Source organism: Branchiostoma lanceolatum, chromosome 1 (assembly GCF_035083965.1).
Source record: "Branchiostoma lanceolatum isolate klBraLanc5 chromosome 1, klBraLanc5.hap2, whole genome shotgun sequence".
NCBI classification, from domain to species: domain Eukaryota; kingdom Metazoa; phylum Chordata; class Leptocardii; order Amphioxiformes; family Branchiostomatidae; genus Branchiostoma; species Branchiostoma lanceolatum.
In genome coordinates this window covers 26,689,343-26,711,086 of record NC_089722.1, presented here as the reverse complement: position 1 = coordinate 26,711,086, position 21,744 = coordinate 26,689,343, and the positions used below count along the sequence as shown (strand labels likewise).

The 21,744-nt window shown below is 39.4% G+C and overlaps 1 protein-coding gene across 2 annotated transcripts; it reads left to right on the top strand.

The window, feature by feature from the left end:
* Positions 1–5,986: 5,986 nt before the first annotated feature.
* On the top strand, positions 5,987–21,714 carry LOC136445555 (acyl-CoA dehydrogenase family member 10-like). 2 transcript variants are annotated; one of them, XM_066443627.1, is made up of 24 exons: positions 5,987–6,389; positions 7,085–7,233; positions 7,848–8,039; positions 8,592–8,750; positions 9,253–9,313; positions 9,842–9,940; positions 10,267–10,361; positions 10,902–10,948; positions 11,431–11,499; positions 11,954–12,047; positions 12,317–12,404; positions 12,740–12,890; positions 13,356–13,501; positions 13,974–14,147; positions 14,561–14,683; positions 15,676–15,842; positions 16,450–16,590; positions 17,111–17,248; positions 17,786–17,876; positions 18,051–18,209; positions 18,698–18,870; positions 19,190–19,333; positions 19,707–19,784; positions 20,355–21,714. In XM_066443627.1, the coding sequence occupies exons 1-24, from the start codon at positions 6,179–6,181 to the stop codon at positions 20,496–20,498; spliced, it is 3,093 nt and encodes a 1,030-aa protein (XP_066299724.1). In that variant the 5' UTR covers positions 5,987–6,178; the 3' UTR covers positions 20,499–21,714. The 2 variants fall into 2 exon arrangements, with proteins under 2 accessions (XP_066299724.1, XP_066299716.1); XM_066443619.1 differs by having other exon boundaries at positions 14,561–14,788.
* Positions 21,715–21,744: the final 30 nt, after the last annotated feature.

Sequence of the window (21,744 nt, the reverse complement as noted above, 5' to 3'; positions counted from 1 at the left end):
CCTCAATTGAGATCATCATGCTTCACCTCAATTCAGGATCATCATGATTTACTTTAATTGAGGATGACTGCTTTGCTTTGCTTTGCTTTACTTTGCTTTCATTTGAACGTAATTTTTTTTCTTTGCTCTGTAAGGAATCATTTATTGTTTACTTCCGAGGGCGCATACCTTATCCATACCACGTAAAGGGCATCTTCACTTGTAGGTCGCTTTGTACTATAAAGAAATTAAAGTTACAAATGCTTTATGCCTTTTGCAGACGGACGAATCGGAAACGTTTTAGCAACAAGACGTAAGCAGACAGCCCAGCAAAACAATGTGATCTCCTCAGAAATATTCAGTACGTGTCGCTCATTTTACATAATCTCATCTGGTTTCATCCAGATACTAGTGTTTCTGACAAGGAACAAAAGTCGTCGTATAATTAATTCAAATTGCTAAGTGATTTAAACCAGAGAACAGGGCCTTTTATTTGACAATACAGTAACACAAATTAATCATCATACATCCACCATATAAGTTTGAAGAAGCAGTTAGTTTTCTACAAAGATGATCCTGAAATCCTTGACATGCCTCATATTCATGAATCTGATACCAAATGCAAGAACCGATGATTCCTTTTCAGCTAGATGTTATGTCAGGAAGTATTATCTTGAAACGATTGACTATCCAAGGTCCAACATAACCAGTCTACCGACACGTCCACCACGACGAATGATATCTCATGTGTATCTTCAGCAAAATCAAATCAAAGCAATCAATATCTTAGCTGGCTTAAACTTTGAACGCGCGGTTAAAATGAACTTTAGCCATAATCTCATCACAACATTTCCTTGGGAATACTTGAAACGTCTGAAGAGTCTTGTCACTCTAGATTTGTCACACAATCAGCTGTCTACTGTTAGGGCTGGCGGGGCTATCAGGCACGGAGGGGTACTGGTATATATAAATGTAGCCTACAACAAGCTAGCCACATTTTCAGAGGCAAATCTCGGCATCCCTCCTCAAGAACATGCTTTGGCAGGACGCATGCGAGTGAGATACATACACGGTAACCCGATTCTCTGCGATTGCCGCATGTTCTGGCTGGCTGAAATCGCTCAAATGTACCGCCATTGTTTGCCGTTTAGCTGTACGGCTGCTCAACGAAGAAGCCCCTTCTTTTATGATATGATGAAGAATATCAATGGGCTGAAATGTGGCAGCCCCGAAAACCTAAAGGATGCTCCATTACATTCGTTAAACCTGCCTGCCTGTCCCATCGATGGGGAACAAACGACCAACCGTCGTTTTGAAATGACTGAACCTCTACCCACCAAAAGAAAGTCGTCAGATTACTTCAAATGTGAAGATAAACACAAAAGGTTTATCTTTGTCTTCAGAAAGTAATTAAGGGTTAATGAACCATTTTCCCTCGGCGTTCATGGTGGCATAACGCCTGGTCATAGGCCTATATAATAGCCTATCAAACCGAGCATGCGAAACGTTATTATCATCTACTAGTACATGCAGCCTTCACGGCTGATAACCACTGTGAAGTCCAAGCTTGATTTTCGTCCTTGCAGGTCCAGTAGGATTACTACAACACTGTTTAAGTTTTAGGAAACCCTTTTCAAAAGACACAATTTAGAAATGCTTGATAATAGAATTCAAAAGTAACGATATATTACTGATAGAGCTTTTGATTCTTTTAACAGATCAGAGAGCAGTTTCATTGAAAAATAAACGTTGTTTTGAATGTTTATAGAACACTTTGGGCGACCCCGGTGGTTGATATCGAGGGTTTGTTTTTCACGTGTTTTTGCATTGGTAAAAAGGAGACATCGGGATTTCATATGCATATGAACATGTCAAATGAATTGTCTCGACAAGCACGTGGGCTGTGGTAAATCAAGTCAGCATGGCCGATGGGCACATTGCAAGTATCAGTACTGCATTTTCATAAATGCGGCATTTAGAAGTTGAGTGAAAATGAACATCGTTAAACATAAATTATGCAAATAGGGACCTCATTTGCACACTTGACGAGGAAATGTTCTAAACGCCTTCTCGTTTAATGTAAAACTTTCCTACTTTCAACTGATAGAATTAAGTGATGACATTATTTGCATAATCAATGAGAAACGTCATAATACATCAGTCGTTAAGATACAGATCATATGATTGAAGTAGTAATAAATCCATAAACATATATAGCGAAATCCTCACACTGTGAACGGTATTTCAAACGCAAAAGGCAAAATGGAGGTTGGCGTGTAGTCCGAATCCCTTCATTCTGGTTGTTTCGGTTGATATGAAAGTGTCCAAAAGAGGACAGAGTTTGGACCATACGTGTGTTTGGTAGCAGACTGTTCCAGACAATAGGACTACGGTTGCCTGAAAGCCTTGGATAACAAGACTGGCCGTTTATGTGCTTCGATGAATTGTGTCAAGGCTCTAAAACAGACACATCATCATTCATGTACATATTGCAATGAGTTTGTGAATAATGAAAACATACGTCACGCGTATTGCTGACCGGTACACGTGAGGCAGTTCCGTAGCCTGATTGCATATTAGAAAGGAAGAAAAAGCATCAAACGTTACACGAACTGCCACGCCAAAAGACAGGTAAACGCTGTGTCTTTGCTGTCTTTTAGTCGGTTACGTCATCACATCCTAGCCTTCTTGAAGTGGGCTAGCTATATAGACAATGTGGTATGTAATGTACATGGTCATAGTGTCAGTCAGCAACGATTCGAATTCCTAAAGGAGAGAATACAAAATGACATAAGTATTTTGTTCAAACTACTAGGTCGAAAATGGCGACTTCTGACCTAGTTTTGTTGCATGTGGTAATACAAGTATATTGGAGGCTAGTTTGTCGATAGATGTAGCTCTATGTTTATGAACCCCTTTAATTTTGTTTTACCTTGTGCCCCAATATCTATTTATTTATTATATATATATCATTTATTATATATCATATATATTCAGGGCATATATCAATTCCTTCTTTTGTGAGAACATAGCGTGACTTGTGTTTTACCGTGCACCTGTAATTTTCAAAGCATTGCCACCCAAAGCAAAGGATTGAGGAAAGGTGAAAGGAAAAGTGTGCAAAGGTGAATCTGACATTATAACCAATAACTTCATGATGATTTTGAAATATTTCATGTGTTTCAGTCTTGCAACACTAGTAACCATGATAAATGTAGTAACCACTGACTCATTACCTGCTCGATGTTATAGTAATACTGACATCATCTGCCCTAAAGCCAATATAACCACTTTACCCACAAACCTACCTACTCGTCTACGCAAGGTAGATTTTTCGCAAAATAGGATCCGAAAAATCGAGACCTTATCAAGTCTCTCGTCTGTCAAAGTCCTAAATCTAAGCCACAACCTCATCACGATCTTTCCGTGGGACTCTTTGGAACATACCAAGTACCTTGCAACACTGGATTTGTCGCATAACAAGTTATCTACTATCAGAGCTGAAGCGGCCATCTTATACAGACGCGTACATGTGGTATATCTTCACTATCTGAACGTAGCCTACAACAAACTCGCCACGTTTTCGGAAGCAAACCTGGGATTCTCTTTGAATCATGAGACCTCTAGGTCTGTGTATAGACCAAGCAGGTGTGTACACGGGAACCCGATTCATTGTGATTGTCGCATGGCGTGGTTAGCAAGAATGGCCGAGGCGTTTTATCAATGCTGGCCATGGGCATTTAAGTGTACAGATGCTGTAAGAAATGGCCCCTTTTATGCTGACTTTATGAACAATAAGCTTACATGCAACAGTCCCATAAACCTAAGGGATGTCCCGCTACACATGGCGAAATTGACTGCGTGCCCGGTTAAACAAGAAACAACGACCTACTACGGTTATCTTGGAACGTCATTGACAAAGGGACAGCAAGCAGACAACTTCAAAACGTTAGCCAGTATTCCAGATATCCGAAGCAATACCTCATTGTACAGTGCGAACCTACATGTATCTGCTTCTACCACGAAACAAGCAGAAGTGACCAACGGAACGTCAGAAGCTCAACCTCTCATCACTGCAAAGCCACCAGACAATTTAAAAACTATTGCAAAACAGAGCCAAGGACAAGCTATTTTTATTTTCAGAAAGTGACCTTCGATACTACAATGCGGCATCATCATTAGATGATAGCGATAACAACAGGTGCAGCATATAGAGCGTTTTTCACGTGACGTCATCGCGCGCTTGTCCGCCGCCATGACGGTGTCCCTATTTGAATATTAGTGAATCATAGCTCAAGCGTTTTCGGACTGACCCTATCAAAGTATTGATGGATTTGGATATGTGATCACTCGTGACGCTTGAATTAGATTACACCTTTTAGTCTTGCTAAATATCGTAATCACAGGATTTACATGTACAAGGAAATATGAGAACGGTGCTAGTACTAGTAGGTTTATGTGCATTTCAGGACCGTGGCCACATGTGACCTAGTGTGTCATTTAACTAGATCACGTAGACTTCATTGCATGTCATGATATCTGAAAAGAAATGTAACAGTTGTTTTTAAATATGATGTGAAATGTAATTACATGTCTATTAAAGAGAATTTTAAGTGCAGATATTTTGAGTGATAATGTTGCATCTTGACCATCGGGTGTGCAAGGTTTATGCGCAATTGTAAATTAACATGCATTTTTATGTAGTAGTAGGTGTTCAATTGCAACAACTGCCATTTCTATCAAGTATGTATTATATTGAATGTGTGCATTACATTGTATACAATTACTGGTTCAAGTTTACCACTATCATAGAGGCACTTACAAATATTACTAGTACTTCAATGTTAAAATCATGAGCCTTAATGAAATTTGGGATTTTGCACAGAACAGAATTAACGTGTTTATATGATATCGTAATTTACATGTTATCATCTGATTAACTTGTACTGTGCTGTTCCATTCACAAATGTGTAGCAAGGTGCACCGATCACCAGATTGCTTTTGGGAAACCGGAATAAATTGTGGACCTGGATGGAAACAATTTTGTCGTGGCACTTCTTACATTTCCCTTTTCACTTATCTGATGAATCTGCAGAACTCGTTATATGTCTTTGGTTTAGAACAGAAATTCTTCTGCATTAATCCTGAAAATCATTCGTTAGACATTCATAATGCAATTTTAATTTGACGTAATCTGCATGATGAAAGGAGAATATCCATAAGCTAGTAGGTATAGGAGTACATGGATCCTTGCATGGATTTAGAAAAGGATCATTATCAAAAAGGCAGCAGGGGTAATCAAGCCTTGATTAGGGTGCATTTGTGTCCCAAAAAATAGAATCTACAGAATCAGAAAATATCAGAAAATAATACCCGCTCCTGGAGTGGAATACTCCTTTAAAACACCATTTGAATACATTATTCTAACGGGAAGCTAGTGTTGTATGACATTCGATATGCATGGATCTCTCAATCTCTCACGCCAGAACGTCCCGCGACCTTAGATATACCAAGGAGGTTGAATAACCTCCTTAGATATACATTAGGCCAGGCTACTCTGCCGTGAGAGAATGGGATCTCTAGTTTCACTACTAATGTAAGTACTAATATCCTGTTTGTCCAACGTGCTACGTGTCTACGCAAACCTAGCGGAATTGATAAAAAATTCAATCAATTAATCGTTCCATCAATCGAGCAATCGCCTTTCCTTAGAGTAAATGTTTTTATTCAGCCTGCATCGCCAAACTAATTTTCCTGACGCAGCTTCCAAATGTCAGGCTTCCACCTCTTTGGTTTAAGAGAGACATCATACGACTGACCAAAGTACTGCACTAGAACCCTTTGTAAACGCTCGTTGATTTAAGTGATGCTAAAAACCAAAACACTTTTTTAGATACTCTTTTTTGTACAAAGATCGAGTATAAGAACGGCCACTGTGTTTCAGATCGACCATCGGTTATACTGTACCGCTGTACAATTTCTATTTGGATAATCAGGACAACACTTTCGACCTTTGACCTTTTCCCGACCGATCAGGGAGGCCTGGGCCTGGGGATCTTTTGTTTGGGTGAAACTTAGCGGCTTTTTACAAGATTTAATCTGAACGAGGAAGAAACACAAGCGTTTGCGTCTCAGGTTTGATCAGTAGGTGTAGAGAAACAGTTGCAGGACTAATCTTAGAAGGCGCACGAAAGGGAAAATGTTGTGCGCTTCAAGATTTTTGCAAGGGGGAGGGGCGGGCCCGACGGCAAGGTGTGTTGTGTCCTGGACTCTTGGAGGACGACAGAGAGATCTGGAACATCCCCTAGTCACGAGGAGCTGTGTTTCTCAGCAAGTAAGGTGGAAGACACGAGCTGTGATCTTCGACATGGGAGGTGTCATCCTGCCACAACCCCTCAAGGTCTTCCGAGGTAAGATCTAGAACAAGTTGCGATCATGTTTTTCAGTCTTGTTTATAGCCATTTAATATCAGGTGTTATTATTTTTTTTGCTCTGCAAATTCTTCTGAAGGCTTCTTTTCTACTGCTATTATATATAAAGGGGGCGAAGTCTGCTGTCTCTGATTGCCTTGTTAGAAAAATTACTCTGAAATGATTAATCATTTACTAGTTAATGACTAATTAATGACTTAAATCCTTTTATTTTTGTCCTTAGCTTAAAAATACTCAATGCTATTTAGGCCCCTTTTTCACTAGACAGCGGTCCCTAAGAAACTTATTAAAAAATAGCAACCAAAATTGGATTTCTGTAACTCTTGATTTCATATTAATTGCAAGATGTATAGTATGATTTCAAAGACAGGGAAGCACACAAAATGTAATAAAAGTTTGTTCTTTATCCATAAAATTCATTGAGCATCAAATCGGTTGTTCAGGGGTTGCAACTTGGTCGCCGGCCTTACAAAGTGGGGGTATTAAAAGTTCCATGCTTTTCAAAGTTGAGGTCATTTCTTGACATAGTACTAATGCTGGCATGACATTTAGAGAGTACTAGTAGATGTCATTGCACCATAGGAATGTGTAGAAAAGTTGTAATCTTAGAAAAAGTAATACTAGTAATACAGTGTCTATGATTTCTTGCTTTGACTTCTGTTCCCACCATGCAGCATTTGAAGTCTCGAAGCAGCTCCCTGCTGGGTCGTTGTTTAAAGTGATCAGTAGTGGCGGAGACTCCGGGGCCTGGCAGCGGCTGGAGCGGGGGGAGATCACCCAGACAGAGTTCATTGAACCCTTCAGTGAAGAGTGTCAGAGAGTGGTAAGTCAGTAGTCCAGGGGGGTTTTATTGGAAAAATTGCAAGGGGGAGCATTGGGAGGGAGGTGAGTGACCAAGTAGGGGAATGGTGTGGAGGGGAGGTTTCCCCTTTCATGGCATGTGGAGTTTTGGAGAATTGCAAGCTAAAATGGGGCATTCTTTGGCTTCCTGAGGGGCAAAATTACTGTCAGACAGCTCACAGTTGAAGACCGTGGCCACATGTGACTTAAGTAGCATCCCTGGTTAATCTGAATTTCATGCTTGTTAGAGGATTTGTTCCCCAGGGTAAGGGGATGCATGGTCAGGGCATGGGGTTGCAGCACCCCTGTTCCCTTGTTAAGATAATCCCCTGGTATTCTCATTAATGTCATTGCTGTTGTTTCCTGCTTAGCTTCTTTGGATATTTCTGTTTTCACAATCATATATGTATGTCACTATCTAGAGTGTATATGTGTTTAGTTCTTAAGAGTTGTTAGATATTAAAATAGTTCAATTGTCATGTTGCCATACATTGCACTTTTCTTTTATTCTTTATTCTTTATCAAAAATTGCAACAAGACAACACATTGTACCTGTTGCAATTGTAGCGCAATAAATTTCTTCTTCTTCTTGTATAGTTAGGACAGAAGGTGTGTGTGGCAGACTTGATGCCGTCGTTTGGTCAGCACATAGCAGAGCCCGTCCCTGCAATGCTGGATGCTGTACAGTGCATCAAAGCAGAGGGCATTAAAACAGCCCTGCTGACAAACAACTGGCTCATCAACAGACAACAGTCTTTCCTTCCTATAGACAGAAGGATATTTGATGTGGTAAGGTTTACATACATCCTTTCTTTGTGACTGAATATGAATATGTGCAATTCCAACCACAAAGATGCACAATTTTGCACTGGTAAAGGAGAAAACATTGTACAGTCAAAACTGGTCAGGCAACAACCTGGCGTAGGCAACTACTTGGCGTAGGCAGCCACGTTAAAACAGTCCAGTCCATTTCTGAATACTTAAGTTAAACTTCCTTGACTTGAGCATCTGTCCTCAGCAACCATTTTTTGTTTGTCCCTTGAGTACTGGTCCCTTGACGACTGGTTTGACTGTATGGGCATTTGAAGTCTTCTCCGGATCCTAGTGTACCTGACTGTATGTTCTTTGCATGAATTACCTAAAGTTGAAAAAAACAACATTATGTGACGTTCTCACAACATTAAAGACCACCAGGTTATTTTGTCAAATTGTTCAGGTACATGTAACTTACAGGTCCAAATCTGTACCTAAACCTCTGTACCTGGACCTGTTACCTGATGTGATATCAATGTCAATACCAATTACTCTTCATTATTCTGTTATTGTTCTGTCTGTTCCCAGGTAGTAGAGTCAGCGATAGAGAGAATGAGGAAACCAGATCCTAAGATCTACAGCCACACCCTGGAGAGGTTAAAGGTCAAACCTGAGGAGGCTGTGTTCCTGGATGACATTGGCACTAACCTTAAACCAGCCATGGACATGGGCATCACCACTGTCAAGGTCAGGCTGTAGAGTCAATGTTTTCACTAGCACAGTATGAGCATAGGAACCCCTTATGCTGTGAATTAGGCCCTTGTATACTGTATGCTGTCTTTCAATCAGTATCGGGTTGTTCCTTCCTGTGTAAGGAAGAATTTGAAATGGGCTATTTTAATGCAGTTGTGCTTTGTAAGACAAGATGTAACTCAGACTCTCGCTGCAAAGTTTCTACTTTTACTGATAAATTGATTGCTTGATTGATTGATTAATTGATTGATTGACCTACATGTAATGTTGACAAGCGGCCATGTGGCCGAACAAGCACTTTCGAAGAAAAATAAAGGCATTGACTTGACTTGACTCTTGCTGTACTGGAGACTGAACACTTAAGAGGTTTCAGGACTATCTTAGAACATGTTTGTGATGGTCTTAAACTTTAAAGGGAAAGAAAACGAGTGATACAGGTAAAACTTGTCTATTGGATGTTTGCAAACGTATGGCAATACGTTTCCTCTTCTTCCAGGTGGACAATGCAGAGCAAGCTTTACAAGACCTTGAAGCCATTTTAGAATTCCCTTTGCAAGGTAACAATCATATGTTCTACATGTGTAATGGCGTCGTGTTGGCGTAACGGATAGGGCGTTTAGGGTTTGAATGAATCGAATCCCCTGACATGCCACCGATGTTGTGCCCTTGGGAAAGGCACTTGACACACAACTTTCCTCACTCCACCCAGCTGTAGAAATGGGTGCCTGACTTTGTGGAGGTAAAAGGAGAGGGTTGAGCTCCGCCTTCCAATACTGTGCCCTAGACACAATGAATAACATTCCACTGCCCCTACAGCCTCAAAAAAGCTATAGCTATGTGACTATCTTTACCTACATGTGTGTCTAGTCATGAAAACACTCAACATTTTGTTACATAAAGACAGGCCTTTAATTGATTGACGATTGATGTAATTACAGAAATGCTGCACTTGACTAGAATTATCATCTCTGCATCAGTTTATTAAGATCAGTCATTGCCACTTATTGTCAATAAAAGCATTGTCATGCTGATTTATAAAAGAAGTTTGCAAGTTACATCTTTTCACCTTTCTTGTTTCCTTGCAGGATATGTTCCAGGGACAAGTAAAGTTAGGCAAGGCCTGGAGATAGATGTGGATGCCTTAGTAACATACATGAACCAAACACTGGTGATTACCTCTTCAGGTTTGTTGACTTAATTTTTGTTGTACAACTTACACATCAGTGCTAGAACTTAAGACTTATACCATGTTCTCCTGATTTGCATGTTTTATGAATATTAACAAAAGACGATGTGACAAGAAGGTTGCCAGGCAAGGACAACACTGAGCATTCTACAATGCCCTCCATCAGAAGATAGACAAATGCTTCCCACACGTTGGATCAAGCTACACATTATAAGGGTAAATTATCGATGGCCCCCATTTGAATAAAATGTACAAACTGCTTAATATTAATAGATATTTCATGGAGGTATGAGGTCTTCGAACTTTTGTTTATTTTTCTTGTAGATGGTGTGAATATCCGTCAGTTCTCTCACGGCCAGTCCAACCCTACCTACTACATTGGATACGGGGATAAGAAGATGGTGCTAAGGAAGAAACCAGTAAGACAAGACGTTCCAACTTCTCCCTACTGTACTTATTAGTCTAGACTCTATTCTATTCTGGCTTCAGTCTACTCCTCTGACAGTGCTTCTCTCTGCAGAATAGTCTAGATCTGGAGCCATTTCCAATTTAAATGTTTGTCCCCTATGTCATTGATTACTTCTGGAATAGTAATGGGGATCAAACTTTCAAACTGCCTGTTCGATGCCATGCCATTTCAGAGGACCATGTGACTCAGAGCCAATCATGGCTCATGCTTATATTTCAGATTAATTTTCACATGTCAAACGACTATTTCTGTGGGGAAGCAATGAAAAGAGCAGACTCAAGCTAGAATAGGATGGAGACCAGGCTACTTATACTTATGCAATAACCAAGACAAATTTGGTGAATTCCTTAAACTGCAATGCAAAGTTTCAGGCAGTTTTAGAAAAAGATTGATTTAGTCATTTTGTTATGCATCAAGAATTAAAAATACAACGGTAGCATCTCTTTGTTTCTGATGGATGTTGTCCTGACCATGACTTATTCATGTTCAGCCAGGAAAGCTGTTACCATCAGCCCATGCTGTGGAGAGGGAGTACAGGTGGGTCACCTTCATTTCTTGTTGAAAATGTACTCTTATAGAAATGCAAGCTTCAGGGATATGACTACCATATTTTTTAGTACATCTAGTTCATATGTCTAGTATTGCAAATCAAGTGCTTAGCTCAGTTTAGACAACATTAGTGTTAGCAATGTTTTCTCTTTGTTCAAGCTGCAATATTGGGCTAAAATAAATCAAAAGAGGCTTTCTTGACACAGGGAGGTGCATGTTTTATTTATGACTGTCAGCAGTTTTGTAAGGGGATGAGTCAAATATCTTCAGTTATTTTAAGTATACTATTAGTGACAGGAATTGTACATGTCAAAACTTCATCCCATTTGCATTGCCTATATATGTCTCGTCAGCACTTTGCAATAGCAATAGGTGCAGTCTGAACAGCCAAAGCAATTAATAAATAGATAGATAGATATTGAAAAGTGACAGAGATTGAATGGATGTGTTGTACAATCATGTATCTGTAGAGTGATGAAGGCAGTGAAGGAGGCTGGTGTCCCCATACCTGAGCTGGTGGCTCTCTGTGAAGAAGACAGGTAAGGATGACACAACAATACTGTATGTTGTATTCTTAAAGGATAAGGAATATTAGACAAAACAAAATTGAGAAGAAAAGGTGCATCTCAGCTTTCAAGGTCACAGAAGCTTACAGTAGCTACATGGGGGTGATAATAAGCTGCAGCTTTTGTAAAGCTTCTTCAGCTTTTGCCTTTCCAGATCTATGATTTTCAACCTGTAGGAAACTGTAGTACCATTCAGACTCACTAGATGGGGATTCTGCACTATGGTGACATGAAAAATAATGCAGGAAAGTTGACATTGATCAGATGGAACACAACCATGCAATTTGGTGTATATCCCTCCCTATGCTAAATATGGATGTTTCTTTACAATGTAGAGTATATATATACTAGACAAGGAGGAAAATATAAGTCGTAAAACATATTGTGGAGTTGTTCTTTAATAGAGTGTTTCTGTTGTTTTGTGCAGTGTAATTGGTACGCCATTTTACTTGATGGAGTATGTGGCAGGAAGACTTTTGAAAGATCCCAGCCTACCTGGAATGGATGCTGAGCAAAGAAAGGTAAAATATCTTGTAGAAATATACAAAACGATAAATTCACAAGTCATCAGATTTCATGATCAAAGAAAGTGTTTCACAAAAGTGGATTTCATAGTGAATTTTGTAAATCAGAATTGTTGTTGCTGTACAGTAAGTTCCTTAAAAAGCTAGAGGTACGTTGGCATATTAAAGTTATCATCTATCATTTCGTACACATGACAATGACAAACTGCTGGAAAATAATCAACCTGAATGACATGTTGTGCCTGCTATTTTGGTATCTATAACAGGAGATATACTCCGCCATGAATGAAGTCCTGTACCAGATCCATAGTGTGGACGTTAGGAAGGCTGGCCTGGAAGACTACGGCAAACATGGTAATTGTGACTTTTGTTATTAAACTTTTTGACCTGCAGTTGGGAAGTCCTAAATTGTGCCCTTGGAAAAGGCACTTCACACCAATTTTCTCACTTGACTCAACTGAACACTAGTATTTGAATGTAGTTTCAGTTAGGGATTAGCTACATGGGAGTGACGGTTAGCCCTTGGATGGGACGTAAAGCCAGCTAATGTGAAATAGATTTAGGAGAATTTCTCCAGTACAATATATCATCATCACAATATATATCAATATTCAGATAACCAAAACAAATGCTGTATGCAGGTATGATTATTCAAAATTTGAAAACGTTTTTGATGTGTTTTTTAACAGGTAACTACGTTCAGCGTCAGATCTCACGCTGGGGGAAGCAGTACGAGGCCAGTAAGACTCACGACATCCCCGCCATGGACCGCCTGCTGACATGGCTGCCTGTCCACGCGCCGTCCTCCGACAAAACCACCGTGGTACACGGCGATTTCAGGTCCGACTCATGTCCATTTAGTGCTGCCTATCATGATCAATACCTTACATGTACATTGCTGTTATATTGTGTTTATGCAGTGATATGATACAGTAATAATGCAATCAGGGCTGTCTCCAGCTAGAATTTTTCTTTCGTCCCATTCATTGTTTGGGAGCTTATTTTGTGATTTCAATTCTTAAATCTGTCATATCAAACTTACAAGAATACATTTTCATAAATTTCATGTCATTAAGTTCAGATCTTTTAGACGGATGGGGTAAAAATTTTCTCTGTCCCAACATGCAAATTTCCGTCCCGGGACAGAGGGACGGGACCTGGAGACAGCTCTGGCCATGGATGCAATTGTATAATGCTTTAATTACACCAATCCATGTATAATGATATGAATAATTGATGAACCTGTTGTCATCATCATCAACTGTGTCTCTAGCCATTTAACTGAAGAGCTGTTGTCTTTTTCAGACTGGATAACCTGATTTTCCATCCCACCAAGCCAAAGGTGCTGGCTGTCCTCGACTGGGAGCTGTCCACATTAGGAGATCCGATATCAGACCTGGCTTACAACTGTCTACAGCATCATCTGCCTTCACAGTTCCCTATACTGAAAGGTAAAGTTGGAAACAGTTCCCTATACTTAAAGGTACGGAAACAGCTTTTCATACTTGAAGGTACATGTATATAGAAACAGTTCCCTATACGTACTTAAAGGTATGGAAACAGTTCCATATACTTAAAAGTATGGAAACAGTTCCCTATACTTAAAGGTAGAGAAACAGTTCCCTATACTGAAATGTATGGAAACAGTAATTACTAAAAGGTACAATGAATATGGAAACAGCTCCCTAATGTCTACTAAAAGCTATATGCAAAGAGTTCCATATACATGTACTTAAAAGTAAGGATTCAAAACGGTTCCCTCTACTTAAAGGTATGGAAACAGGACATGATGCAATGTATGCTTCCGGTATTTCTTTCTTTATGTAGTCTACCTGCCTGCTTCATTATTTTCCTGCAATCGTCCATGTGCCCAGAAATTAACTTTTTTGTGTCATAATGTTGAAAATGTGTTGTGTACTTTAGGTTTGGGCGGAATGGAGCTGGGAGGACTGGGTATCCCCAGTGACAGACAGTACATGGAGGAGTACTGTCAGAGGATGGGGGACCCTCCCGTGGCTAACTGGGACTTCTACCAGGCCTTCAGTTTCTTCCGTGTGGCCGCTATCCTACAGGGAGTGTACAAGAGAGCTACACAAGGTACACATCTGTACTAACTTTTAAGTGTACCAAATTGCAACATTTTCTTATCTTATTATGACAACTTGAAGTAACAGGTTTGAGCCAGATCTGCAACTTTCTCCAGCTTTGAACATCACAGTCACCATCAAAACAAAGTTTTAACGTACTTCAGGCTCGGGATACCTGCTGCCAGGTTTTTCTTCAGATGGCTTCACAGTGAACATGGCGGCCAGTATGGAACCCCGCACCACGGCTTATTTTAGAACACATATTCACCTTTACCTTACAACTATATGTAATCACGATGAGCACTTTTTTTGGCAAACTGCTTATAAAAGTTTTCCTTCTTTCACGTTATACTATAGGTACCTAATTTTCACCTTTCTGAAAGCTGAAATAGTCATAATCCTTTTATATATCATTACAAATAGGCCAAGCCAGCTCCAAGCAGGCTATTTCTGTGGGCATCATGGCAAAGGAGGCGGCAGAGCTTGCCTGGAAGTTTGCCACGCGGGAGGGCTTCCGAGTCTTCAACACGCCGCAGGACAATTCTGGTACACGGCACTACAGCTCTCTCAGTAACGTACATGCCAGTAACAGAGGGACTGATGGGATAGGTAGTGAGTTGAGGCATGCTGGTCATGAGGGAACCCCAGCAGGTTTGTGGTAACTTCCAAAAGTGGGCTCTTAGGTATAGATTCAAGATCTATGATTATCATAGATGGCAACAGTCGATATGCTATAATGTGCATGTCATCAGGCATGCATGTGTGCATGTACATGTATATCAACTAGGATGTAATCTCAGATAGCTGAGAAATAAATTGTTGGATTTGATGTTACGCTTTTTTAGTGGCTAGGTTTCAAATTAGCAAGGATGATTGTTTATCATTTACTATAATTATATATTAAGTTAATATTCAGCATTTCAGCTTTGAACCAGGTGCACCATGCTCATGAACATCATTAATGACTTAATGGAATTTTATCCATATGTCATATGGAATTTTATCCATATGTCATACATTTTCCTAAGTGTCTCTTTATCTATATAAAGAGACTTCTTTATTGATCAAGTATTTTTGCTATTTCCCTGGTACATACCATGATTTCTGAGTTCTCAATCGTTGCTAGCAGTGTCACTATGCATTTATCTTATAAGAATCATCAGTTTTGAGACAATAAAAGTAATTTCCTGAATTGATTTTCTTGCTAAAAATATTCAATATGTTATGACATGATTTGTACCATTATCAGTCATTGACAAGCATTGCTTTTGTTTGACACAAAAAGGAACTCAAACACCATTGTGTATTTACTTATCTATTTTGACTTATCATTTATGATTGTGCTGATATAATTTAATATGTAAAGTTTATTTTGTACTCTAAATCCGTGACTCCTCCCCCTCCACTTTGACCTTGTTGAAAAGCGGCCTGTGTGGCCGAACAAGCAAGCATTCGAAAGTCAATAAAGGTTTTGATTGATTGGTTGATTGATTGATTGATTGATTGATTGACATAACATTGTGTATTCTGTGCTTCAGGACTTGTGGCCGTCACCCCTGAGAGTCTGCTAGAAGATGTGAAGAACATTCATTACAAACTTAGAAAGTTCATGGACGAACACATCTACCCTAACGAGGAGAAACTGAGTGCTCACCAGAACTCAGCAGACAGATGGAACCCTCATCCACTTGTGGAGGAACTTAAGGTACTTAAGTCCACTTTCTTGTCACAAATTGTTGGTACAATTATTGTTAAATGTGTTGTACAAAATTGCAGCTGAAGAAGGTTGTCATAGATCCTTGTCAACAACTGTCATATACATGTACATGTCATGTACATGTACATGTAGCTCTCTCGAAAATTGTATGGTGAAGTTGTATAACATAAATGTATGTGACTCGCTATGCCCCAAACTGAATGATTGTACAGGGGTGAAAATCAGTACCATAGATTGTGAGATTTTTGTTATCAACCATAGTGTCCATACCCTTACTAAAGGCGGTTTTAAGCTGGTTACATTTATTTTTTGTAGTGAGCTCTCGCTGGGAACTCATCAATCATGTGCTCTCATCTTATCTTCCCTTGCTTTACTATGGTTGTGTCAACCACAAACTCGAAGACACTGCAAACTCTTGATTTTTCTCCTTGCGGCGATATTTAGTCTCACAAACTGAATGAACATACAGTTGTGAAAACATGATTTTGAGGCTTCTACATGCATGTGAAGGTTGGCCTTGTTTTTGCTCTCACAAATCAAATGCATCACTGACAGTACATTGAGTTGAACATTCAGAATGAATTGTTGCACTCAGACCGAGGCAAAGGCCAGTGGACTGTGGAACCTGTTCCTGCCCAGGGAGGCTGACCCTGAGGTCAAGTTTGGAGCTGGTCTCACTAATGTGGAGTACGCACACCTGTGTGAGACCATGGGACGGTCTATTTATGCACCAGAGGTAAATTTTATTAGATGAGCCAACAAATATATCTTGCCACTGAAGATACTATTGATAGTGAAGATACTGTAGGTATGATAATTGTTTTGATTCTATTGTACTGGTTGTTTAATGTCTGCAAATGCATATCTTATGTCTTGCCAGCAGGGCTAGCCCTTTAATTTATAATTTTATGACGGACTGGGCAGCTGGATGTAGGACTTTCTCCTCCAAACTAATCAATGGATTGCCAGGATATTTCACTATATGAAGTCGAGAAAATAAAGCACAAGGAGAGCCAAGACTCCCACCAATATAGCATTTACATTGTACAGAATTTACATTATAGAAAATATGCATACATATGTTGATTTAAAAATGATTAAAGGTTTACCAAAAAACGAGACATCACAGTAAATATTCATTCACGATGTTTTGTGCGATCCTGTCCACAAATAAACAATTGTCAATAAAATCCTAATCTCTTTTGTTGAGATACAAACAGAAAAGATACATTACTTTGCCTAATGATTTTCCACAGGTGTTTAACTGTTCGGCCCCTGATACTGGGAACATGGAGGTGCTGGTGAAGTACGGGAACCCTGAACAGCAGGGGGAGTGGCTGGACAGGCTGCTGGATGGAAGTATCCGGTCCTGCTTTGCCATGACTGAACCACAGGTTACTTAAACCCAATTAAATTGCACCCCTAGTGACCCTATATCGTTCCAATACTAGAAGATACTTGAGCGTTAATTGAAGAAAGACTGATTGCAGCTGCAGGGTGTTCAGACCACTGCAGCAGCAGAACACAGTGGACTACTACTACCAGCACTTGATCGTAGCAACCAGTAAACAGGTGGAATAGAGCGACCCCTCCAAATATGACTATCAACTGAAGTTTGATTATTCCAAAGTTCGAGTTGATGGTTGCCATAGGTTGTTATGTTGTGGTTACAATCAAAACTGTTCTGATTTTCTGTTTAATTTGCACACATTGACATAGTAACTACCATGCTAGCTTCACGTTGGTAGCTCTTTTTTACTTTTCTTAGTTTTCTGATATTTACTGCTCAGACGAACAGGAACATAATGATGAGTCTTTGAGTGCAATTTTTTAATTTCTTTACGTGTAGGATGTGATTAAATGTTTGACCTTGCTCTGTCTTTTTATGCTAGTTAATTAGTTGACGGAGATGTTTTTCATTTTCTCCACAGGTTGCCTCGTCTGATGCCACCAACATTCAGGCCTCTATAGTTAGAGATGGGGACAGCTATGTACTGAATGGACATAAATGGTGGACCTCAGGTGTTAAAAACAACAGATAGTTGAAAAGTCATTATTTGAAACAATAACCAGACCGGTATGTTGACTTTGTGGGTCTGGTGGTTACATTTGGGTCTATTACAAAATGTCCTTTTCCTCACAATGATTATCAAATTGAAATCAGCCCTTATACATGTAACCATTTGTGTTTTTCAGGTGGTATGGACCCCAGGTGTAAGCTGTGCATCTTTATGGGGAAGACAGACCCAGGAACAGACAGACACAAGCAGCAGTCCATGATCTTAGTACCCATGGACGCTCCAGGAGTCAAGGTCATCCGGCCGCTGTCAGTCTTTGGCTATGATGATGCTCCAGGTAATCATCTAGTGTCATCTTCCTTTTATGTAATATTGGAATCTGTATAGTAAAGCACTGTATCAGTTAGCCTTTAGAAATCTACATGTACGGGTGCTATTATATGTACTGCATGATCATGAGGTGCTGAATGATTAGGTCAGTGGATACTGTTTCGATTCCTGGTCGGGATAGATGTTGTGTCCTTGGAAAAGGCACTTAACATGACTTTTCTCACTCCAGCCAGTTGTAAATGGGTGCCCAACTTTGGTTGGGGAGGTAAAAGGTGGTGGAAGGAGAGGGAGGGCTCCACCTTCCATACTATACCCAAGACACAGTGGATTCACAAGTTGAACCCACTACCCCTATGGCCTCAAGAAGGCTATGGGACTTTTATGCCTTGAATATTTTCAGGTGCTACAATGTATGTAGTGCTAACTGTCTAATGTTGTCTAAGTCTGAGTCATGAAGGTTGAAAATATTTGCTGATGTTGTTCCTTGCCATACAGCTGGTCATGCGGAGGTCGTTTTTGAGAACGTTCGAGTCCCAGCAAAGAACTTGCTCCTGGGGGAGGGGAGAGGGTTTGAGATTGCCCAGGGACGCCTGGGACCAGGCCGCATCCACCACTGCATGCGTCTGATTGGCTCGGCAGAGCGGTCTCTCGAACTAATGATTGACAGGGTAGGTAACACTACGGTCTTCTCTCACTCATAAATCTTGCCTTCAAGTCTCAATACTTTTTGAAAAAGGTGGTTTATTATGGGTTATTCCTCTTTTCTTTGAATACAGTTGTAGAATTTTGTATAAAAGTTTTTTTTGTCATTTTCACATCTTGAATGTTAGTGATTTAGTAATTTGTGTTCATATTGTTATTGAAATAAAGCAGTCTTGTTTGTCTTGGTGAAAGGGTCCCTTAAAATACAGCTGATAAATCATGATCACTGAAGAAGTTAAAAGATAAATGAAAATCAATGGAAAACATTTGCTTTTTCTTGTGAAGGTACAAGAGCGGGTGGCGTTTGGAAAGCCTTTGGCCAATCAGGGGACCATTATGGCAGACATCGCGGAGTCGCGGATGGAGATCGACCAGGCCAGACTCCTCACACTAAAGGCTGCTCACATGATGGACACCGTGGGAAACAAGGTTTGTATCCCATTTTAACCTTCTCCCTGCAGAGGTATCCTTTTTTCATCATATTTGTATTGCTTATGTGTTAGGCAGTAGGTAGGTGGTTAATGAAACTTTCAGTTCAATGGCAAAATACCATGTTCAAAAGCAGCCATGCTGCCAAATAAGCTATCGTGGTGAAACAAAGGCTTTGAATTTTGAATATAGTGAATGAAAAATACAATTAACAGCATTTTATCGAAGAGATTACATACTAGATAATGTTAAAAGAGTTGACTTACGACAATCATGTCAAATTTTCTATAAAATAATTTCACCTGCAAATTTTTATTTTTTGCCTGTTACGTGCCCTGTTATACAATATTTTCTCTTTCATGTATCTTCCCAGGCTGCAGCACCAGAGATAGCCATGATCAAGGTCGTTGCCCCCAGGATGGCACAGAGAGTGATTGACAGGTCCATGCAGGCAAGTGCCTAGCAATAGTCTGATTACATCTCTCAATACAAGAAAACATGATATCGTATTATGTAACAAAAAGGACACATGTACTTGATAAAAGTGTTACTTCTATTAGAAATCGTTACAGTTAGATTAGTGGAGTGTAGCAAGTCATAAGATTATTTCTATGTGGTTATGTTGTAAAGCCTTTGTAAAAAGGACAAAATTTAGGTGTGTTGCCCACAAGATCCTATACCAAATAAAAAACATTAAAAACTGTAAGTTACAGATCTCATTTAAAAACAACAGTAGAGATACAGCCTTGAGTAACTGAACATGTAGTTTAATCAAAATTGATACAGTTGAAAGAAAAGTGTAGTATGACAGTCACTGTAACTGAATACATTTAGTTGTCCGTTTGGCGGGATGGGAATGAGTGTACAGATCTGGTTTTAGATCAACAGTAGAGGCGCAGCCTTGAGTAACTTAACTTGTAGTTGAGGGTGAGGTAAGTTTAATCAAAATCAATACAATTGAAAGAAAAATGTACACGTTGTATGATCATGACAGTCATTAAATGTTAATTGTCCATTGCAGGCGTTTGGCGGGATGGGACTGAGCGGAGACACCCCATTGGCTACATTCTACTCGTGGGCGCGAGTGTTACGGTTGGCGGACGGGCCTGATGAGGTCCACCGACAGGCCATTGCTAGGATGGAAATCCGCAAGAGGAGGAAATGAAATACGCTAGAAAAAAAGACACAACTAGATATCACTTTGAATAGACAAGGTTAATTTTGTGAAGACAGCAAATTTTCTTTACAAGTGGCTTACAATTTTGTACATATTGATCATAAGGTGTGCGGCCTAACCAGTGTGAACCCCCTGGACAGTCACTTGGATGTGCGGTGTGAAGACTAGCCGACTGCTGCCCACCCCTGTGTCAGGGACCCCAGCAGCAGTATAATCAAATAATGGATACTACTATAATATATAATATCACTTTGAATAGACCTAGTTAATTTTGTTAAGACAGCAAAAATTTCTTGTCAATTGGATAATTGATCTACATGTACGAGGATTTCTTTGATTTCCCTCTCGATTGTCTAACAGAGTACATGTATTTTATTGTGCTGTGTATCTATAGTAGATTAGTGTTGTGTCATATAATATTATATTTATGTTGCCATTGATATAACTTAATCATTGGGGTTTAAACTTTGTCAAATTGGATTCATAATTTGGGTTCACTAAAAGTTAGCAATATCTGTAAAGGATCAAGAAAACACAAATTGTTCATTTTCGATTCATGTTGTTTTTTCATCATCTCATGACCAACAATTTAAGTTGCTATAAAAATTGTAAACAACAATGTACATAAATTATGATGTATGGATGATATGGAGCAAGGAGGTTTAACTAATGATAAGACCCATGTATAGGGTAAATGGTATGTCTTGAAAAGTACTTTATTAAGGTGGCCTACATATATTTTTATGCAGAGTGTATTTCAAAGCTTCTGTGCCTCTTGTTAATTCCACATCATTTGCAGAAATCAAGGGCATTATATAGGACTTGTTATATCATATCGTATTGACATGGAGTTGGTTTAATGCTTGGTTAAAGAAATTTTGCATAGTGACATCTATTATCTTGTATGATCATGAATAAATCATGAAGGTAATGAAAATGCTATGAGTCAAGGCTATAATCTGATCAGCAAAATAAAAGTATGTTTCTGCACTGAACTTACATATATATATATTAGCTGTTGATGGAATGATACAATGATAATACTGCACCAAAAACATATTTTAAGTGTTCAATAACCGTCAATGATCGAAGTTTAGACATCTAAGTAATAAAATACGCCAAAAGAAGTTTATATGCAGCTTACTCAAGCAACTATATGTGATTTTGTTCAATTCACCATAAGCATTAAAGACATTGAAGCAGATATTGGGAGGAATTTTCTTTTTGCCCTCCG